Here is a 24,345-nt window from a genome sequence, read left to right as displayed (position 1 = left end):
TTAAGTCTGTATGTCATCTAGGGGCTGAGCTATGGATGTCCAAATTATTACGAATATAGACGAACGAACAAAAAATAGTTACAAAAACAGGGGGTAAGTCATATCTGATAAAAGACTAAAGACCAAGTTCGACCTAATAAAAAGACTTCAGAATCACATTTGAATTAGGTCGAACCTGGTCTTTAGTAATTTACCAGATATGACTTAACTAGGCGTTTACACCAGACAGTTTGTCTTCAAATACAACTCTGATTTACTAACACATACTTACATTTTTCTTTTGTCTCCCAGCTGTCCATCATTTGTTCACAGACAGTCGGGTTAACAAATTTTTGACATTTTCGTAAAAAAGAAGTGATATGATAATTGAAATGTCTTGAAAACAAAAGAACATGAACAAAAACAAAATATGTGAACGGAAAACAAGAAAAAATCGATGATTTTCATTCATAATTTTACAACTGTTTTTGCAGTTGTCTGGACACCTACGTCACACAGGCAATTTTTCGTATTTTGACAATCAATACATGAAGTCAACTATCCTGTCATGTGTAAACGCAGGGTAAGCAAGAATGCCAAGCTTCCTATAGTACGTTTATATATAACAGGATTTAACAAAGCCACTGGGTTTCAAATGTAAATTCCATTGCTTATATTTCAAATAAATCCTCATAAAGAAGGTTAACCCGGCAAAATTCTATAATATAAACATGGTCTTAAGGCCTGGGTACATAAGCTGCCTCACCTGCTTGCCTTGCTTTCCTTCTTAATTTCTGACATAAGAAAAATAAAAGTATAAAGAAGGCCGAGCAAATTTTGAAGTGGGTTGCCCTTTTCTTTTTTATCAGAAGCAAGCAAGGCAGCTTAAATACCCAGGCATTTAGACCCATACCTATATTCGTCCGTATACAGAGGGCGTGTGTAGTGAAAAAAGTAGAACACATGTATTCTTATGAGAACTACCGAAATACGTGGAGCGTATACTTTTTGTAAGTTGAAAAAATTTAACTTTGATAGAACGTTATTGTTTGTATGTGTGTGTGTTTTGTATTTTAAAAAACAAAAGCCCAACATAACATGAAATACAATTCATTGCAAAGGAAAATTATTTGTTTTACGAATGAAAACATTTAAGTAAGTTTGGGTCGCGGATTTTGTGTTTTTGAATGGTCTGATCCAGTACTGCAGGAATCTACTAATTTTTACTATTTTTTTCGGTAACATAAAGTAAACAATTTTATCGTAATAAAACATAGTAGCTCCTTGCAGGTTCTGGAACAGCGCATAAATGTGATTTTGGACTCAACGTATTTGGGTAATGCGGACGCTCAGAGAGCGTTGTTTTGGTAGGTTGATGAACAATTTTTGTACGTCGCGCTGAGAGTTAGGTATAGCTGTTAGTTTTCAAAATGTAATAGGGTCTACTCGTGAAATTTGAAACTTCGAAATTTGCTTCCATAAAATACTGCTTTTCATCCTAAACGTGTTATAGAAATTACCTACAAATTATTTCTATTTATTCTATTTTAGAGGATTTTCAAAATGTATTTACATATGTATGTATGTTTCTCCTGAACAAACTTTCAATATTTATCTTTGAAAATTAATTTTCAATAACAACAATGTTGTTTTTGTAAATTTGTTAGTTGTTGTAATTCATGCATATACCTTATATAAATTTGCATTGGGTAGAACTTTACGACTACTTTTTAATGGTCGCTAACTAAACGAAAAATATCGTTAATTTCATAAATTACAAGCATTTTAATATTACTAATTTTTGTCGTTAATGGGCCATTTAGATATGACCTCATTAGCCGGATTTAGCGCATTATCAGGATTTATTTGCTAAATCTGGCGATAATCTACCAGATTTCCCATACAAAAATAAATCCTCGTATTGAGTGGATTTGTTTTAAATCCGGCATAAGTTCTCGTATACAACTCTGTTTTTTGCAACATGTTGCTAGAAAATACAAAAAGTTGCAAGCTGCCACAAGAAACAAGGTAGATGCATCGGTGAATTGCTACAACAAAAATAATTTAAAATGTAAATTTTTTTAAACAAGGCGAAAAAATTACATTTGCTTTGATATACAAAGATGATTGTAATCAACCAAGACTAATATTTACGATACCTAAACGATAAATAATTCATTATTTGCTCATTAGTTAGCATTAGTAGCATAATGTGCTAACATTTTCAATATTAAATAAATTTGTAATTTGCCGTATGTTTTTGAGACGAATTCTATTTACAACAACTTCTTTTGACGTTTCAAAGTCGATCAGATGGGCTGATCAAATCAGCTGACTGCCATTTAAATCCTCCAAAGGTATATCTAAATGCAATGAGATTTGTACTGGATTTAATAAATCCAGTTGAGGATTTATGGCTAGTCTAAATGAGCTATAACTCCAAAAATGCGAGAACTCCAAAAAAAGAGAATTGCACCATAGACTAATTAAGTAGAGACTACGAACGCTCTCATTTTTCATTCTCCACCAGATGTCGCACGAATCGATTTGGGGCTAGTCATCTGACTCAAGTCAGACTGGGGCTAGTCAAATGACTCAACTTCGAAAACAATTTATTTGTTTTTCAACCAATTAGGGTCTTTGTTTGCAAACTTCTCCACTTTAAAATGTACTTTACATATGAAATTAACTATAACACTCTTTTTGATAGGCATATAGTTGGTAAATGTTAATATTTTTAGGAGTTTTCGTTTGAGTGAAACAAGTAGCTGTCACTCAAACCACAAACATGCGTAAACGACATCTGTCTCGCCGCAGAAAAATGGTGAGAGCCATTCTTTGTCTCTACATTAATTAGTCTATGATTGCACCACAGATAACTGAATAAAATATACGAACATATTTGGTTTGTTCCTTTACTTTTGAAAATAGTAAAACCGGCAAAAGTTATAAAATGCTCCAATATGAATTGTATTGTGTCTGAAGTAAAGGAACGCTTTTCGAGTAAAAAGTGGTAAATCTTGAATATTCTTGAACGTAAAGGAACAGAGCTACTATTTGCTTTGCTACAACAACACAACCCAAAAGCTTTAACATTTCTCGCGATATATTTCAGCGTTTAACTTTCGACATGCCATTGGCAACATTGTTTTTTTACATTAGGTGTGAGATTTTTTTGTAATCTTTTAATTTGTTTGTATTTTTTTCTAATAAACAAAACATTGGCCAAGAGACAAACATATCACATCCCCACACCCCAAAATACATACATATGCAACGAAATTAACAATGAGTTCTTCATTTCTCTCTCGCTTATGCACTCTTCCCAAGTAGCTCTTCTTCACATTCATTGCTTTTCTTGGTTATCAGGGCCTTTGGGGCTTTGTTGCCAGTCCAACTGCAACAGAAATCAATCAGTTTTCAGTTGTTTGGTGCAACTACACGTCAAAGGTTGTTTTGCCGGCTGGGATTTATTGCGGCCATTCGCGTTGTTTTTTCTTGTTCGTGTTTTCTGTATATTGTGGGGGGACTCAACTAGCGATTGTAATAATAATTCTTGTCAACAAATGAAACATTTTGAGTGTCGTTTATAAACGAAAAGAACACAAGAACGGTCGTCATCTGTCTCTTGTCATAAGAAGTGAAACCACATGAAAGTGTCCTTGACTTTAAAAAGATAAAAAAGTTAAACATTTAAAATATTTATTGGTGATAAACAATTTTGCTGTCACATGTCCATCGCCCCCGCAATCATGTCGTTTGCAACTAAACCTTTTGTTGTGGTTGTCAACGTTATTAAATCGATAGTGGGATACGCCAGATGTCAGCTGGATAATGCTTTTCAAGAGTGAGTAACTAATAGCCTGGTTCCTTGTGTTAATTTTTAATTGAACTTCATTAAAGAATTGTGAGCACTGGGTCAAGTGCAAGTTGTGTGTTTTTGTTGTTTTAAAATGTCCGAATGTATGGAGTGTCACATGCATATTAAGTGTACTTCTATTTAATTTTCGTGTGAAAGTTAAGGTGCATTGTTTAGACCCCCTGCAGACAGTGAAATTAATTTCATGAAATTATGCGCTCTTAGGTCGAGTTCCATATTAAAGTCACTTTATTATATTGCATATAGTGGGTAATTCGATCTAAAAACCCCTGTAAAATGTGAAAATTTTCAGTGCCAGTTTCACAGTCTGGCATTAGTCTTGCATTTGCCTAGGGTAGTTTCAATGGAAACTTTAATTTTTTCTTTAGATTTTCGATTGAAAGAAGCAGCAATGTACATTTAATGACCATTTTGGGTGCTAATTATTATATTTTAATTGACACATTCATAGTAGTGTAGTTGTAACTGCACTTCTATTTAGTTTTTGTGTGGAAATTAAGGTGCATTGTTTACATTTGCATAGTGCTGCTGTAAATGTTAATTTTTTGAAATAATGGAATTTAAACTCTCGAAAATTTAGAACTTTAGTTAAAATGCATTTTTAATGGGGATTTGGGTGCTAATTAAAACATTTCGATGCGCACATTAAACTACAGTGTAATGAGGAAAACAGTTCTTAATAAAATGTTAATTGTCACACATATCCGATAAACGGTTTTGCCACATAGGGTTGTTGTTGTTGTAACAGTGTTTTATTATTATGTTTGTATGTTCGTTCTCCTGTTCAATCTGGCTCAATCTAGCATCTCATTATGTTGTCGTACTGGAAGAATCTTTGCCTCCTCATGTAGATGGTCCACTGTAGATTTGAGGAGGCACCCTGTTGCTGTTCTCAGGGCTGTGTTCTGACAAATTTGAATCTTATCCCACTGCGTGTCACATAAATTCGGGAACCGACCTATCGCTTTATACGTGGTCAACAAGGTTTTTTTTATCTGCACCCCAAGTGCTGCCGGCTAGGGACTTGAGGACCTTGTTCCTACATTTCAGTTTATCGAAGATAGCGATCTCAATGCCGTCTGGTGGGGGCGGAATACAGGAAAGGTAGAGGTTAAATAGCTCCGGAGATATCTCCTCTCCTTGGGGAACTCCCCCTTTCACTCTACGGGGCTTGGATTTCTTGTTCCTGAATTCCACATACGACTGGCGACCACACATATAGTTGATTATCCAACGTTTCAGACTTGGCCGGAGGGTTGTCTGCTCGATATCCTCGAACAGCGTGGAGTGCTTGACAGTATTAAAGGTTTTGATAAGTCACGCGCCACCATCACTGTTCTATCACACAGCCGCTCCTGGTTGAGTCCTCGACAAATATGTGTGAAGATGGCGTGCAGCGCTGTTGTCGTGCTGTGCTGCTTATGGAATCCATGCTTATGATCGGCAACTTGATAGCTATTTCTATTGCTGGGGAGGACTAAGGTCTCAAGGGTCTTCGCTATAGGTGACAAAAGCGAAATCGGCATGTACGATTCACCTTTGCTGGCATCCTTGCCTGCCTTCAGTAGCGGGACCACCCTGCCCATTTTCCAGACATCGGGAACAATAAGGCTAGCGACATTACCATGGAAATTCCGTCAGGGCCCAACGCTTTGTATGATTTAGCGTTCCTGATGGCATTCGTAACATCATATCCATTGTAAAGTGTGGTGGTTCATCCTCGGCAGGAAGAGATCTAATGCGACGTAACACTCTTCTCTTCGCCCTATCACTCTCGGGGTGCTCGACAAACTGTCGATTGAAGTAACTTGCACACCTCTTCGGTTCAGTCAACGTAACGTCGCCAAACGTGACTGAGGTCCTGTCATCCCTTCTTCCGGGGTTCGAGAGTGACTTAACCGTTGTCCACAATTTACTTATACCGGCTCCAAAGTTACAACTCTTCAGATGATTTAACCACTTGTTCCGCTTATGTTCGCCGACCAGCCTGTTAACTTCCAGTATCAGCTCCCTGACTCTGGGGTCGTCGGGGTTGGTTCGATGAAGCTCATCACGCTCATTTGCTAATCCCGTCGCATCTGCTGGAAAATTTGGTCTTATTTCGGGCATTCAACCAGCAGGTATATGGCGAGCGGCTGCTGCATTGATGATGTCTCAGAACGTCCTTTCCGCTACCCGAACATCAGAAGGATTGGGCAATTCTCTGAAGCGGTGATTGGTGAAATCTCTGAAACTCGGCCAATCAGCTTTCCCATGACTGACGAATGTGCGGCGTTCAGAGGTGATGAAATCGGGTGGTCTGCTGATGGAGACAATTATGGGGAGATGGTCTGATTCAAGGGAAATGACGGGTTGCCAGATGACGTCATTTGTCAGACCAGGTGACACGATGGTTATGTCTGGCGAACTGTGACACGCTCCTCTAATTCTAGTTGGGGCGTCCTCATTGACTGCTCAGCCAGCGCTATACCTCTCTGGTCGTTTCCGAGGGCCGAATGCTACATCTCATGATGCGCATTAAAGTCCACCAGGACCAGACAATTATGACCTTCCAAAAGCGGGCTAATGTTAGGCTTATAATCTGAGATACAGCTATTTCTCGGCGGGATGTATACGTTCAGCAACTCTATCTCGGCAGTTCCACACCTGACTGCTACCCCCCTACATACCATGTACGGGTCGTTAGAGGTAGGCTCATGCGAGATAGGTATGTATTGAACAGACTGGTGCAGAAGGAAAGCTAATCCCCTACCTCCACATCTGGTGCGATCCTTCCTTATTACGTTGTAACCATCACAACGTACTGAGCTGTGGTCGTTCAGCATAGATTCCTGCACCGCCGCGACTTCTTCCGATTCATAAAGTCCACTATTTCACCGAGCACAAATATATTGGTCCTTGGTTTTCCTCCGTCCCGGCACGGACCAAAAGAATCCGGAGCAGACATTCCGGGATACAGAAAAACGAAACAAATATAAACACATGTACACTGAGGTGGCAGCCGCTGGCCGGAACGCTGTTGTTGTGTGGTGCCGGGTCAATCCGGTACGGAGAACCCGCTGCCGTGGGATTGCCACATAGGGTTGCCAGAGGTCAATGGAAAAATGGATTTGAAAAAAGGAATTATAACTCTCCCGAAATGTTAGCATTTTATCTGAAGAAGCAGTGCATTTGAAATGATCGTTTGGGTGCTAATTAAAATATTCATTGTAATGTAGTCGAAATGTGAAAAATTTCAACTGTTCTTAAGGAATTCATCACTTCTACAGACATGGTGACCACTCCACTGCATTAAATAGTTTATCACAATGTGACACAACTTACTTACTTAGCTGGTCCATTACAGAACATTTGTTCCATAGACTCCAATTCTCTCTGTTTAGTGCTTCGCTTTTTGGAATACCGCGCCTTGTCTTCTCTTCATCCACTTGTTTGCGCCATCTATTCTTTGGCCTGCCAATGTGGGTCATTGCCTGTGGCATTGCTCATTCTTATTATATGGCCTAGCCAACGCAATCGCTGCATCGCGATACGTTTAACTATATTGATGTCGTTGTATATCAGATACAGCTCGGGGTTATACGACGTCGATATTCACCGTCAACGCAGATTGGTCCGTAGATCTTTCGAAAAAATTTTCTTTCAAACAAGCCAAGCACTGCCTTATCTGCTTGCGCAAGTACGGAGGCTTTGGAACCATACATCAGCACGGGTAGTATCAGTGTTTTGTAAAGCGTTATTTTTGTTTGACGAGATGTGGCTTTGTTTTTAAACTGCTTACTTAAGCCAAAGTAGCATCTGTTGGCCAATACAATTCTTCTTTTTATTTCACAACAGGGTATCAATTCTGTTTCTATGAAATTAGCAAATGAAGAATACTATAATGGAAATAAATGTCAAATGAAAAATATTATAAAGAAAATATTTTTCATTTCAAATTTTCATGGAACGGAAATCCAGTCCCTGATGTCGTTTGTTGTGTTTACAAATTACCTCAAAATTATAGGAACCAACTTCAACAGTTGGTCCGATCTCAATGGACGCATTGCGCGTCGACACCATCAACTTTGTCTTCTCGCCGTTTAACTCCAGACCAACTTTAGCAGATTCTCCTTCGACCTTCATAAAGGTATCGGTTACATTTTTTTACTGATCGTCCCAGCACAAGCAAGTAACCACTTCTTTAGACGTTTGCCTCTCGTATAACCTTTTCTAGCAGGATGTTGAAAAGATCACACGAAAAGCTGTCTCCTTGCGTGAAACCTCTTTTGGTACAAAACTCTTCGGAGAGGTACTTTCCTATTTTAACTGAAGATCTTGTGTCAGTTAGAGTCATTTTACAAAGCCGAATGAGCTTTGCGGGGAAACCAAATTTAGACATGGACAAAAAGGTGGTAGGTGCCGATCTGTATCTCTTGGGTTTTTTCCCAGGATTTGCCGCAGTGTAAATATCTGGTAAATGGTGGACTTGCCAGGTCTAAAGCCGCATTGGTATGGTCCAATTATTTCGTTGACCATAGGCTTTAGTCGTTCGCACAATATCCCTGACACTATCTTGTAGGCGATAGGGAGAAGACTTATGCCCCTATAGTTGGTGCATAAAGTCTTATCTCCATTCTTATGGACGGGACACAGGATGCTCAGGTTCCAATCGTCGGGTACGCGTTCTTCCTGCCAGATGGAGCTAACTAGCTGATGCATACACCTTATCAGCGTGTCGCCTCCGGTTTTAAACAGCTCGGCTGTTAGGCCATCTGCTCCTGCTGACTTATTATTCTTCAGCCGGTTTATTGCTGTCTTTACCTCATCTTGGCGTGGTATACATTCAATACCATCTTCTGGGATTGGATCTGTGGTATCTTCGTCGACTTCGCTACTATTGGATACCAACAGTTTGGAAAACTGCTTTTTCCATATCCTTAGCACACTATCTGTGTCAGTTACCAGATTACCTTGCTGGTCTCTACAGGAGGATGTGCCAGTTCCAAAGCCATCAGTTTTATGTTTCACTCTTTGGTAGAATTTTCGGACTTCATTCTGTACATCTCGCTTTTCCATCTCTCTCTCGTTCTCCTGCGGAAAAGACGTTTCTCCTCTCTCCTTTTCTCCCCATACCTCTCTCGTGCGCTACGCGTTGCTACTGATTGTAAAGTAGCCATATATGCCGCATTTTTCTTTTCGATAGCAGCACGACACTCCTGGCCATACCATGGATTCCTTGGTGGAGGTCTCTGGTATCCAAGTACTGATTTTGCGGCTGTTTGCATGGAGTGGGCAATGTTTTGCCATTGTCCTGATATGTTGTCGGGACGAGGAGTGCTTTGATTAAACAGTTGGACTAGTTGAGTGGAATATGCTGTGGCTATCTATTGTAATTGAAGCTTACCGATGTCCAACTTCCGTGTTGTGTCTGTTCGCACTTTGTTTGCTACGTTTAATCTGGTACGTACCTTTGCTGCAACAAGGTAGTGGTCCTAGTCTATGTTTGCACCTCGGAACGATCGTACATACCACACGCTTGATGCATGTCTTCCATCTATCACAACGTGATCAAATTGATTTCTTGTTCTTTGATCTGGCAACAGCCAGGTGCCCTTATGAATATCGAGATTATAAGAACATATTAAAGCAATTTCTTCAATTTTCATATCACCAAATCGACCTCACACATAAATACCTGCGCTGTAAATGTTCCGCACAATTAAAGATGCATGTATGCTGTGTCATGATGCACTTTGAACCATAGTTTACCGCTAATAAAGGGGAATTCCAAAACCAAAACCACTCTTCTTTATTTCATTATCCTCTTGAAAGGTTGCTGGGATTTTTCGAAGGCAAACAATTACGCACAATACTACAGTGACCTCCAAAAGTATTCTTAAGAAAATAAAAGTGTTTTTAAGTTTAATCGGCTATTCCGCAGCCAGGTAGGTAGATGTTTAATATTGGTTTTGTTTATCACAACAAAACGAAAATAATGCAATAAAATTTATTTAAGAGATAATAACAAAAAGCGAGAAATTTTAATAATTTTAATTCCACATCTAAGAGAAAAAATATTTAAAAATATTAATGAAAAATATTTAAGAGAAAATATGTATGTATGTCTTCTAAAGAGAATTGTTTTATTGGATATGTCTCCACATTCCAGAACAGGCTGGTTGACAAAATTGTATAGTTATATCAAGTTTAGTTGTGCGTGAAACTTTGTGGGGAGAACTGTTGCGATCGACCCGCTACAAAAAAGAGAAACAACAAGTAAAAAAGCATCAGTCGGCTTTGCCGACAGAGATATACCCTCAGCCTGTGCAAATTGAAACACTTTTTTCACAAAAAACTTATGTATTTAGGGGGTTTCAAAAATGTTGATTAGGATTAAAGTTCAAAAATGTTGTGGAAAAGGTACTTAAAGGAATGGACCGACATATACCATGGGTCTGCCAAAGGCGGTTTTTACACCCTTCGAGCTGTTTTCTCAAGAAGTATGGACTTGCCCCTGAAACAACTTTTACCATCGTAATTGAGGCAGCAAATATAAGTTGCTTCAACAAAAATCAAAGTGATTCAATAGCAGGTCTTAAAGTGAATTTATCCAAAATTGTGTGTCGGATGTACGGGATGGAGTGGACAAATATAGTCCATATTTGAACCTGATCTATATCTGGTAGATATTATGAGAATGTGTAAAGTATGGACCAAATCGGTCACTCCCATCAAGAGTTATCGTGCGCACAATTTTTCCGAATATTTTTGAACTTTTGTGGGGTAGGTACCTGAAGGAGTGGACCGATATGGCTTATCTACGAACTTAAACTAAGTTTGGAAACAATATTACGAAGGCCAAATTTTGGCCGGAATCGGCATTTCCGTTCGAGAATTATCTTGCTCTTCCACCCATAAACATGGTGTCATAGGGTTTGTTTTTCAACTTTCAGGCTATTTTTTCAGGAAGTATGGACTTGCCCCTGAGGAAACTTGAACCTTCGTATAGGGGACAGTGAATACAAGATGTTACAACAAAAACCAAGGCGATTCGAGAGCAGGTCCTAAACTGTACTTTTCCGAAATTTTGTGTGGGAGGTACTCGAAAGAGTTTACCGATTGAGTCCATATCGGAACCTCATCTAAGTCTGGTAGAAATTTCATAATGTGCAAAGTATGGACCAAATCGGTTACTCCCTTCAAGAGTTATCGTACGCAAAAATGTTCCGAACATTTTCGAACTTTTGTGGGGGAGGTACCGGAAGGAGTGGACCGATATAATCCATCTTTGAGCTTGAACTAATTTTGGACAAAATATTAGGAAAGCCAAATTTTGGACCGAATCGGTTGATCCGTTCGAGAGTTATCTTGCGCTCCAACCACTACACACGGTGTCAGAGGGTTTTTTTGTAACTTTCAGGCTATTTTCTCAGGAAGTATGGACTTGCCCCTAATGAAACTTACAGCGTCGTATAGAGGACAGCGAATACAACTTGCCTAATCAAAAATCAAAGCGATTCGAGACCAGGTCCTAAACTGAACTTTTCCGAAATTTTGTGTGGGAGGTACCCGAAGGAGTGGACCGATTGAGTCCATATTGGAACCTCATCTAAGTTTGGTAGAAATTACACGATGTGCAAAGTATGGAACAAATCGGTTATTTCCTACAAGAGTTATCGTGCGCACAAGTTTTGCGACAATTTTTGAACATTTGTGGGGGAGGTACCTGAAGGCCTGGACCTATATGGCCCATTTTCGAACTTAAATCGAATCTGGACAAAATATTTCGATACCCAAAATTTGAACCGAATCGATTGATCCGTTCGAGAGTTATCGTGCGCACCAGCCAGCCAGACAGACCGACAGACAGACAGACAGACAGACGGACGGACATTGCTAGATCTACTCAAAATTGTCTGAAACGGATATCGTACAAACATACTTGGGGTCTAAAACCATTATTTCTATGAGGCACATTTTTGGTCGTATCAAAGTGTAAATACCCTCTTTAGCCTAAAGGCTGAGGGTATAAAAAACGTAGAAGAATAATTCTTCAACGAAATCCAATCGATCGTTTTAAGAGTACAAATATAGTGAATATCTGAAATAAACAAAACTGCAGCAAGAAGAAACAACAACTCTACAAAACACAACACAAATCCCCCAACAAAGCAGCTGACTGATTTATGAGGAGAATCTGTGGAAGATAACAACAAAACCACGCAACAAACAAGTACCCCCCACCAGAAGCTTTTGTCGTTTTTATGCTTCTCGTGATCCCCACCGCCAGCCAAAACCAACCATGTTAACATTTAATCGCTTTCTGTTTGCAAGACAGCTTTTTAACAGACCCCAAGCTTTTACAGTTGTGAATAAACATTTAGCAACGACATGTTCAACGCCACCAGAAGTCACGGACTCACACCCACTGAAAGGCATCAAAATTCTTGACCTAACTAGAATTGTTGCTGGTCCATATTGCACCATGATCTTGGCCGATATGGGTGCTGATGTCTATAAAATCGAAAGACCCTACGCCGGTGGTGATGAGTCACGCAAATGGGGTCCACCCTTCTTGGAGAATAGTAAAGATGCCACCTACTTCTTGGCCTCGAATCGTAACAAGAAAAGTGTTTGCATTGATTTGAAAAAGGGCAAGGACATAATTTACGATTTGGCCCGCAGCTGTGATGTCTTGGTGGAAAATTATGTACCCGGTAAATTAGACGAACTGCAGCTGGGCTATGACCAACTAAAGAAGATAGCTCCACATTTGATATATTGTTCGCTGACGGGTTATGGTTCCAAGGGGCCTTATGCCAAGCGTCCTGGCTATGATGTTATTGCAGCTTCCATGGGTGGTTTACTGCACATTACCGGAGAACGTCAAGGCCCTCCCAGTAAGGTGGGTGTGGCCGTTACTGACATAGCCACGGGATTGTATGCCCATGGTGCCATCTTGGCAGCTTTGCTACACCGGCAACGTACAGGACATGGCCAAAAAATTGATGTCAATCTTTTTTCCACTCAGGTCTCCATGCTAATAAATGTTGCCTCAAATTATCTAAATGCCGGCCTGGATGCCCAACGTTGGGGTACTGCCCATTCCAGTATTGTACCCTATCAAAGTTTCAAAACCAAAGATGGATATCTCACTCTTGGCACTGGCAGTGATAAACAATTCCAAGAATTGTGCGAACTTTTGAATATCAATCACTTGGCTGAAGATCCGAAATTCAGAACCAACAAAGATCGTGTTAAAAATCGCCAAGAAATTGTTGAACTTTTGGAAAATATTTTCTCTCAGAAAACTTCAAAACAATGGATGGAATTACTTGCAGTTGGTTCATTTCCTGTGGGACCCGTCAACAGCATACGTGAAGTTTTCGAAGATGAACATATCAAGGCTATAGATTTAGTTAAAACACTGCCACACAGCACCGATGGGGAGGTAAAGGTTGTTGGACCACCCGTTGAATTTAGTGAATCGAAAAATGATGCCCGCACCGCCCCACCCATATGTGGACAACATACTGATGAAGTTTTACGGGAGGTATTGAAATATTCGGATGAACAGATTGTCGAGTTGAGAAGTAAAAGGATAATAGAATAGAGGGATTTTTTTATTAAGAACAAAAAAAAAACCAAAAGGAAGTGCATTTAAAATAAAAAATAAAATAATAAGGTTAATTATGAAATTAAATTGTTGTTTTTATACCCAGCCTTAGGGCGGAGACACATAAGGTTTCATGCTGAGCTCATTTCTGGCCAAAAAATAAAGAAAAACTTGAAGTAGATTGAAATCGCCATTTTATTGTTTTACCAGAATGAGCTCAGCAAGAATGCCGTTTCCGTGTGGAGTCGATCAAACTTTGCCCATCCGTCTGTCTTCACAGGATGCACACAGTCAAAGGTTGTAACGGCTTGTTCCTAGTCGAGCCGGATTCCAGGTTTTGTGTTGCTGAGATTTCATCAAGGTCATCCTTACTTTCATCTTCAATCATTTCCATCTTCAACTTTCTGCCTAGACTAAATTCGAAGACGGACTATATTGGTCCACACCTTCAGGTACCTCCCTCACAACACTTTTCGATGAAGTGGTTTTTAATGGCTATTCTAGGATAGTTTATTGAAATATTTTCCTCCAGAAGTGGAACTGCCTGAATAATTGGCGCCGCGTTTCTGACATTATGCTGCTACAGACTTTTGGTGGAGCTTTACCGGTGCACAATGGTTCAGAAATCGATTTTCCTGGCCACTAATCAAAATGTTGTTTTGTCAAATATATATAATTTCTATATGGGATTCGATAGTAAACATAGTGAAACTAAGGAAACCAAAACATTAGGTCAAAATATTGGAAGGGCTGGGCGTGGGGTGCACTTAAAGACAAACATTTTTCGCATTTTTCGGAAATACGTAATATTTGCAAATTTCTGGAGAAAGAAATAGCTATTTCGCGGAAACTATAACAGATATTGTGTTCATTGTTTTTTTGTAAGGCTTTTAAAAATCGGTTTAATAAATTACGGTTGCGTTTGCACAACATGAGATATTTTATTTTTCCTCAGGTACTAAATTTTATGAAATTCCAAATTTAGTGGACTTGAACTTTTGTGGAACAACATGGAACAATGTTCAGTTTTCATAGAGAGATTCCCGAAGGGTTCCTCTTTCAGCTCATATGTACTTTTGTTCCAGTCCCGTTCCGACCGTTTAACACTTTTTTAAATTTATTGAAATTACTTGGGTAAAACGTGTGTTTTTTATACCCTCAGCATTTATGCTACACTTTCGTACGGGCAAAATGTGCCTCATCGAAATAATGGTTTTAGGCCCCAAGTATGTTTGGACGAAATGTGTTTCAGACAATTTGGAGTTGATTTAGCAATGTCCATCCGTCTGTCTGTCTGGCTGGCTGATGCGCACGATAACTCTCGAACGGATGAACCGATTCGGTTCAAATTTTGGCTTTCGTAATATTTTATCCGAGTTCGAAGATGAGCTATATCGGTCCACTCCTTCCGGTACCTCCCCCACAAAAGTTCCAAAAGTTCGGAAAATTTGTGGGCACGATAAATCTTGAAGGGAGTAACCGATTTGGTCCATACTTTGCACATCATGAAATTTTTATCAGACTTATATGAGGTTCCAATATGGACTCAATCCGCCCACTCCTTCGGGTACCTCCCACACAAAATTTTGGAAAAGTTCAGTTTAGGACCAGCTCTCGAATCGCTTTGCTTTTTGTTGCAGCAACTTGTATTCACTTCCCCCCATACGACGGTACAAGTTTTATCAGGGGCAAGTCCATACTTCCCGAGAAAATGGCCGGAAAGGTGCAAAAAGTCCCTATGATACCTTGTGTAGTGGTTGGAGCGCAAGATAACTCTCGAACGGATCTGTCGATTCGGTCCAAAATTTAGCCTTCATAATATTTTATCAAAACATAGTTTAAACTCGAAGATGGGCTTTATCGGTCCACTCCTTCAGGTACCTCCCCGACAAAACTTCAAAAATGTTCGGAAAATTTTGCGCACGATAACTGTAATAGATACTTTGCACATCCTAATATATCTACCAGATATAGATCAGGTTCGAATATGGACTATATTTGTCTACTCCTTCTGGTACCTCTCACACAAAACTTCGGATAAGTTCACTTTAAGACCTGCTCTCGAATCACTGTGATTTTTGTTGAAGCGATTTGCATTCGCTACCTCCATTACGACGTTAAAAGTTTTTTCAGGGGCAAGTCCATATTTTTTGGGAAAACAGCCCGAAAGGTGTAAAAAACCCCTATGTCACCATATGTGGCGGTCGCAGAGCACGATAACCTTCGATCTGTCCAAGCGATTTGGTCCAACATTTGGTCTTCGTCATATTATATCCAAACTTAGTTTCATTGGCAATACCGGTCCACAACTTTCGGTGCTTCTCTACAATATTTTAAAAATATCACGAAAATGTTAAGGCGATATCACCTTAATGGGGCAACCAATTTGGTCCAAACTTTGGATCTCCTAATATTTGATAAAAATTTAGTTTAACTTCTAAAATGGCCCATATCGGTCCTCCCTAAGGGTACCTCCCCTACAAAAGTTCAACATTTGTGTCTTAGCGCAGTTAATTCCTAATCCACATTTTTGTCGGCAAGTTCAAATGTCCAAAAAGGGCCACAAAATTCTGAAGAGACCTTAAATACATTCGATCATTGGCTGAGGGTATATATCTGTCGGCGAAGCCGACTGACACTTTTTTACTTGTTTTTTCTGATATTTGTCTCATTGTGAATATCAAGTCTTGTGTACCTCAGTTGGGTCTGAAACCACAGTGCTCTTTTTCGAGTTGGTCTTCGATTTCACTACTAACAGCGTGTTTTTGTAAAAATGCTTTCCTGTCACACGAACCGTTCGTACTAAAACGTATACGTTCAAAATTTGGTTTTTTGTAAAATTTTACGAACCATTCGTTTTTATCTAAAAGCTTTCGTCTATTTCATAAAAGCTTTTATATTTCAGGGTTCCCATGATACTTATTTTGTGAATTTTGCATAGGCATCTGCACGTAAAATGTGTTACTTGATGGCAACCCCGATAAACAGATGACAAACAAAAAATAAGAAAAAAATGTAATCAAATTTGTCCAAAAAGAATTGTGATAATATGAAGAAACGGATGTACATAACCGCGTGTGCTTCTATGGAAATAAATAAAATTGCATTCCCTTCCAGTTTTCGTGTGTTTTGTGCCATTTATTTCTCAAATTATTTAATTTTCATTCAAAACGATGGGTCTTTTCCATTCGTTTATTTTTGACGTATTCGTTCGTCTGATTTTGTTACGAAAACCAAAAAAATTACGAAAATAAAAAGCTTTCATTTGTTTGTCACACGAATATAAACGTCAGTCGCTATGAAAACCAAATTGTTTCTTCGTTCATGAAATCGACGAACGAATGGGCAAAAACTTTTTACAAAAACACGCTGTAAGTATGTTCATTAGTATTCTAGAGAAGATTTTTCCTGCGACTGCTAAGGGATATTCAGCGATGATTCTGGCACAGTTGGTAATCATCTTTTTTGAATATGGGATTAATGATGGCTACCAGCCAGTATCGTGGCCGTCATTCATGCTACATTTATCACTTCGAGGAATATTTCGTCTGTCTTACCCATGTATTTTAGCAGTTCTGTAGTTATACCATCGTGACCTGCTGCTTTCCCAAATTTCTTTCTCGGGGGAGGATGAAGCCCCCAAAAGAACGCATCGCATGTGGCGAATGGCGAATGCTTCCCAGATATGGGTAGTAGGTGGAAAAGTAAATACTTCCCGCGGACAAAACAGGCCGGAGAGAAAACTTCGTAACAATCCACTTCATCACACATCATCACATAATCGGTGAAATAAGGACTAATGACTGTGCTTCCAACATGGGAAGTCACGATGCAAAATGTAATATGGACATACTACAACTACAGAGGAGGCACTAAACATAACACTGCAGCTCACATTGAGCGGCAGCAAACATCATCTGTACTCGAAGAGGAGCGGCTGAAAATCACATTAAAATGTTAATACTGGGGAACCGTAAGTGAGAGCAGCCCTCTCAACAGGGATAGGAGACAATGGTCCAATCACTCGCTTCTCCGAATGCAAACTGATTAAAGCACACATGTAATAAAAAATATGAAAATCAGTCTGAAAAAACGAAATCTTTAACTACCACAAAATTATAAGCGCCAATGTTCACAGTTGGTCCGAGTTCTATGGACGCGCTGCGCTTCTACTATCAACTTGTTCCTGTTGCCGTTTACCGACAGATCCACTTTAGCTGATTCTCCTTCGATTCTCAAATAACATGTGGGTATTGGTGTATGTTGTGCCATATCTATTGACTTTTGTTACAGCAGGGTACACACTATCAGTTTTGACTAGAGTTGTTAAATCTAGTTCAGTACCATAGTTCGTTTGGGAATGAGTTATTTCGTGAAAACAAACTCATACGCAGTTCGTTCATACAAATGACCGGTGTCCACCGAACTATATAGTGAACTAGGTCGTTCAAACGAACTAGATTTTAACAACTCTAGTTTTGACTGTCTATTTTTGCTCAAATATCGCTTGCTTGCCAGTGTAGACGTTCGTTTTTGCCAGTAATCTGGCAAAGGTTTTTGGACAGTGACAGCAATTGATATTTCCAAAAAACGACAGTCGGAACTGATCGTGTGTACCCCGCATTAATCGACAAGAATATGTTTAGTGTCGATCTGCATCTCTTGTGTCTTTTCCAGGATTTGCCGCAGGGTAAATATCTGGTCAATGGCGGATTTTCCAGGTCTAAAGCTGCATTGGTATGGCCCAATTATTTCGTTGACCATAGGCTTTATAGGGGTGACGTAGGGGATGGCAGATACCAAGGAACGGATTTATCTTGGTCCCTCTTTCATCTCAAGTGGACACTGACCTCCCCGTGGTGTCGCCTGGGGAACTGCCTTTAACACCCGTTCAAGGTAGTGAGCTAACATGTGCCGCGCGTTCTCCCATAAGAACGTTAAAAACTTGGGTTTGCGCGTCGGGTTAGTAACCCTCCCCTAAAAAACAGCCTACTATGAAAAAACGAAAGAAAAGAAAAACACACCCCTCTAAGGTTGACGAACCCCGCAAACGTTTTAAGGTCCATGATCTACGAATCTGCACCTGGAATGTTTGCACTCTTTATAGAGAAGGTGCAGTTTACGCATTGCCAGATGTACTTGAAAAGTACAAGGCCGACATTACTGCCATACAGGAAATACGATGGAACGGGAAAGGCGTCACAACAACACCTAACGGTGACGCTCTGTATTATAACTGCCATGACACAAAGCATGAGTTTGGTTGCGGATTTGTAGTTGGTCGGAGGTTAAAACATCTGGTCTCCAGCTTCACCCCAGTGAATGAAAGACTCGCTACAATTCGATTAAAAGCAAAATTCTTGAATTCTTTATTTGCGCTCATGCTCCCACTGAAGACAAGGACGAACAGACCAAAGACATATTTTACGAGAGCTTAGAAGAAACTTATGACCGTTGTGCTGTCCATGACATTAAAATTATACTAGGCGATTTTAATACCAAAATTGGAAAGGAGAATATCTTTGGCCCAACAGTAGGGAAATTCAGTCTCCACAGTGAAACATCTGACAATGGTATGGGACTGATAGACTTTGCAGCTGCAAGAAACATGGTACTTAGCAGTACCAGATTTAAGCATCTCGATATTCCTAAGGCCACCTGGCCAGATCAAAGAACAAGAAATCAAATTGATCACGTTGTGATAGATGGAAGACATGCATCAAGCGTGTTGGATGTACGATCGTTCCGAGGTGCAAACATAGGCTCGGACCACTACCACCAGATTAAACGTAGCAAACAAAGTGCGAGCAGACACAACACAGCATATTCCACTCAACTGGCCCAAGTGCTTAATCAAAGCACTCCTCGTCCCGATAACATATCAGGACAATGACAAAACATTGTCCACTCCATGCAAACAGCCGCAAAATCGGTACTTGGATACCAGAGACCTCAACCAAGGAATCCATGGTATGACCAGGAATGTCGTGCTGCTACCGAAGAGAAAAATGCGGCATATAGGGCTACTTTACAATCAGTAGCAACGCGTAGCGAACGAGAGAGGTATCGGGAGAAAAGGAGAGAAGAGAAACGCCTTTTCCGCAGGAGAACGAGAGAGAGATGGAAAAGCGAGATGTACAGAATGAAGTCCGAAAATTCTACCAAAGAGTGAAACATAAAACTGATGGTAGAATTTTCGGACTTCATTCTGGCTCCTGTACATCTCGATTTTTTCACACTCCCGCCTTTCCATTTTTCTCTTTTTCCTGCGGAAAAGGCGTTTCTCTTCTCTCCTTTTCTCCCGATACCTCTCTCGTTCGCTACGCGTTGCTACTGATTGTAAAGTAGCCCTATATGCCGCATTTTTCTCTTCGGTAGCAGCACGACATTCCTGGTCATACCATGGATTCCTTGGTTGAGGTCTCTGGTATCCAAGTACCGGTTTTGCGGCTGTTTGCATGGAGTGGACAATGTTTTGTCATTGTCCTGATATGTTATCGGGACGAGGAGTGCTTTGATTAAGCACTTGGGCCAGTTGAGTGGAATATGCTGTGTTGTGTCTGCTCGCACTTTGTTTGCTACGTTTAATCTGGTGGTAGTGGTCCGAGTCTATGTTTGCACCTCGGAACGATCGTACATCCAACACGCTTGATGCATGTCTTCCATCTATCACAACGTGATCAATTTGATTTCTTGTTCTTTGATCTGGCCAGGTGGCCTTAGGAATATCGAGATGCTTAAATCTGGTACTGCTAAGTACCATGTTTCTTGCAGCTGCAAAGTCTATCAGCCCCATACCATTGTCAGATGTTTCACTGTGGAGACTGAATTTCCCTACTGTTGGGCCAAAGATATTCTCCTTTCCAATTTTGGTATTAAAATCGCCTAGTATAATTTTAATGTCATGGACAGCACAACGGTCATAAGTTTCTTCTAAGCTCTCGTAAAATATGTCTTTGGTCTGTTCGTCCTTGTCTTCAGTGGGAGCATGAGCGCAAATAAAGAATTCAAGAATTTTGCTTTTAATCGAATTGTAGCGAGTCTTTCATTCACTGGGGTGAAGCTGGAGACCAGATGTTTTAACCTCCGACCAACTACAAATCCGCAACCAAACTCATGCTTTGTGTCATGGCAGTTATAATACAGAGCGTCACCGTTAGGTGTTGTTGTGACGCCTTTCCCGTTCCATCGTATTTCCTGTATGGCAGTAATGTCGGCCTTGTACTTTTCAAGTACATCTGGCAATGCGTAAACTGCACCTTCTCTATAAAGAGTGCAAACATTCCAGGTGCAGATTCGTAGATCATGGACCTTAAAACGTTTGCGGGGTTCGTCAACCTTAGAGGGGTGTGTTTTTCTTTTCTTTCGTTTTTTCATAGTAGGCTGTTTTTTAGGGGAGGGTTACTAACCCGACGCGCAAACCCAAGTTTTTAACGTTCTTATGGGAGAACGCGCGGCACATGTTAGCTCACTACCTTGAACGGGTGTTAAAGGCAGTTCCCCAGGCGACACCACGGGGAGGTCAGTGTCCACTTGAGATGAAAGAGGGACCAAGATAAATCCGTTCCTTGGTATCTGCCATCCCCTACGTCACCCCTATAAAGCCTATGGTCAACGAAATAATTGGGCCATACCAATGCAGCTTTAGACCTGGAAAATCCGCCATTGACCAGATATTTACCCTGCGGCAAATCCTGGAAAAGACACAAGAGATGCAGATCGACACTAAACATATTCTTGTCGATTAATGCGGGGTACACACGATCAGTTCCGACTGTCGTTTTTTGGAAATATCAATTGCTGTCACTGTCCAAAAACCTTTGCCAGATTACTGGCAAAAACGAACGTCTACACTGGCAAGCAAGCGATATTTGAGCAAAAATAGACAGTCAAAACTAGAGTTGTTAAAATCTAGTTCGTTTGAACGACCTAGTTCACTATATAGTTCGGTGGACACCGGTCATTTGTATGAACGAACTGCGTATGAGTTTGTTTTCACGAAATAACTCATTCCCAAACGAACTATGGTACTGAACTAGATTTAACAACTCTAGTCAAAACTGATAGTGTGTACCCTGCTGTAACAAAAGTCAATAGATATGGCACAACATACACCAATACCCACATGTTATTTGAGAATCGAAGGAGAATCAGCTAAAGTGGATCTGTCGGTAAACGGCAACAGGAACAAGTTGATAGTAGAAGCGCAGCGCGTCCATAGAACTCGGACCAACTGTGAACATTGGCGCTTATAATTTTGTGGTAGTTAAAGATTTCGTTTTTTCAGACTGATTTTCATATTTTTTATTACATGTGTGCTTTAATCAGTTTGCATTCGGAGAAGCGAGTGATTGGACCATTGTCTCCTATCCCTGTTGAGAGGGCTGCTCTCACTTACGGTTCCCCAGTATTAACATTTTAATGTGATTTTCAGCCGCTCCTCTTCGAGTACAGATGATGTTTGCTGCCGCTCAATGTGAGCTGCAGTGTTATGTTTAGTGCCTCCTCTGTAGTTGTAGTATGTCCATATTACATTTTGCATCGTGACTTCCCATGTTGGAAGCACAGTCATTAGTCCTTATTTCACCGATTATGTGATGATGTGTGATGAAGTGGATTGTTACGAAGTTTTCTCTCCGGCCTGTTTTGTCCGCGGGAAGTATTTACTTTTCCACCTACTACCCATATCTGGGAAGCATTCGCCATTCGCCACATGCGATGCGTTCTTTTGGGGGCTTCATCCTCCCCCGAGAAAGAAATTTGGGAAAGCAGCAGGTCACGATGGTATAACTACAGAACTGCTAAAATACATGGGTAAGACAGACGAAATATTCCTCGAAGTGATAAATGTAGCATGAATGACGGCCACGATACTGGCTGGTAGCCATCATTAATCCCATATTCAAAAAAGATGATTACCAACTGTGCCAGAATCATCGCTGAATATCCCTTAGCAGTCGCAGGAAAAATCTTCTCTAGAATACTAATGAACATACTTACAGCGTGTTTTTGTAAAAAGTTTTTGCCCATTCGTTCGTCGATTTCATGAACGAAGAAACAATTTGGTTTTCATAGCGACTGACGTTTATATTCGTGTGACAAACAAATGAAAGCTTTTTATTTTCGTAATTTTTTTGGTTTTCGTAACAAAATCAGACGAACGAATACGTCAAAAATAAACGAATGGAAAAGACCCATCGTTTTGAATGAAAATTAAATAATTTGAGAAATAAATGGCACAAAACACACGAAAACTGGAAGGGAATGCAATTTTATTTATTTCCATAGAAGCACACGCGGTTATGTACATCCGTTTCTTCATATTATCACAATTCTTTTTGGACAAATTTGATTACATTTTTTTCTTATTTTTTGTTTGTCATCTGTTTATCGGGGTTGCCATCAAGTAACACATTTTACGTGCAGATGCCTATGCAAAATTCACAAAATAAGTATCATGGGAACCCTGAAATATAAAAGCTTTTATGAAATAGACGAAAGCTTTTAGATAAAAACGAATGGTTCGTAAAATTTTACAAAAAACCAAATTTTGAACGTATACGTTTTAGTACGAACGGTTCGTGTGACAGGAAAGCATTTTTACAAAAACACGCTGTTAGTAGTGAAATCGAAGACCAACTCGAAAAAGAGCACTGTGGTTTCAGACCCAACTGAGGTACACAAGACTTGATATTCACAATGAGACAAATATCAGAAAAAACAAGTAAAAAAGTGTCAGTCGGCTTCGCCGACAGATATATACCCTCAGCCAATGATCGAATGTATTTAAGGTCTCTTCAGAATTTTGTGGCCCTTTTTGGACATTTGAACTTGCCGACAAAAATGTGGATTAGGAATTAACTGCGCTAAGACACAAATGTTGAACTTTTGTAGGGGAGGTACCCTTAGGGAGGACCGATATGGGCCATTTTAGAAGTTAAACTAAATTTTTATCAAATATTAGGAGATCCAAAGTTTGGACCAAATTGGTTGCCCCATTAAGGTGATATCGCCTTAACATTTTCGTGATATTTTTAAAATATTGTAGAGAAGCACCGAAAGTTGTGGACCGGTATTGCCAATGAAACTAAGTTTGGATATAATATGACGAAGACCAAATGTTGGACCAAATCGCTTGGACAGATCGAAGGTTATCGTGCTCTGCGACCGCCACATATGGTGACATAGGGGTTTTTTACACCTTTCGGGCTGTTTTCCCAAAAAATATGGACTTGCCCCTGAAAAAACTTTTAACGTCGTAATGGAGGTAGCGAATGCAAATCGCTTCAACAAAAATCACAGTGATTCGAGAGCAGGTCTTAAAGTGAACTTATCCGAAGTTTTGTGTGAGAGGTACCAGAAGGAGTAGACAAATATAGTCCATATTCGAACCTGATCTATATCTGGTAGATATATTAGGATGTGCAAAGTATCTATTACAGTTATCGTGCGCAAAATTTTCCGAACATTTTTGAAGTTTTGTCGGGGAGGTACCTGAAGGAGTGGACCGATAAAGCCCATCTTCGAGTTTAAACTATGTTTTGATAAAATATTATGAAGGCTAAATTTTGGACCGAATCGACAGATCCGTTCGAGAGTTATCTTGCGCTCCAACCACTACACAAGGTATCATAGGGACTTTTTGCACCTTTCCGGCCATTTTCTCGGGAAGTATGGACTTGCCCCTGATAAAACTTGTACCGTCGTATGGGGGGAAGTGAATACAAGTTGCTGCAACAAAAAGCAAAGCGATTCGAGAGCTGGTCCTAAACTGAACTTTTCCAAAATTTTGTGTGGGAGGTACCCGAAGGAGTGGGCGGATTGAGTCCATATTGGAACCTCATATAAGTCTGATAAAAATTTCATGATGTGCAAAGTATGGACCAAA

At 40.0% G+C, this 24,345-nt stretch overlaps 1 protein-coding gene and 1 pseudogene across 1 annotated transcript in view; both read left to right on the top strand.

The window, feature by feature from the left end:
• Positions 1–3,327: 3,327 nt before the first annotated feature.
• LOC141389922 (fatty-acid amide hydrolase 2-A) overlaps positions 3,328–24,345 on the top strand; it is a 97,614-nt gene continuing 76,596 nt past the window's right edge. Inside the window, exon 1 of the mRNA XM_073962183.1 lies at positions 3,328–3,826. Within this exon, the coding sequence (XP_073818284.1) occupies positions 3,711–3,826 (116 nt within the window). The 5' untranslated portion in view covers positions 3,328–3,710. The remainder of the gene's footprint in view (positions 3,827–24,345) is intronic.
• On the top strand, positions 10,051–13,544 carry LOC141391427 (succinyl-CoA:glutarate CoA-transferase pseudogene; annotated as a pseudogene).

This window comes from Musca autumnalis, unplaced genomic scaffold, assembly GCF_047663935.1.
Source record: "Musca autumnalis isolate F117 unplaced genomic scaffold, ASM4766393v1 scaffold_1, whole genome shotgun sequence".
In the NCBI taxonomy this organism is placed as follows: domain Eukaryota; kingdom Metazoa; phylum Arthropoda; class Insecta; order Diptera; family Muscidae; genus Musca; species Musca autumnalis.
This window is presented reverse-complemented; position numbering and strand designations above follow the sequence as displayed.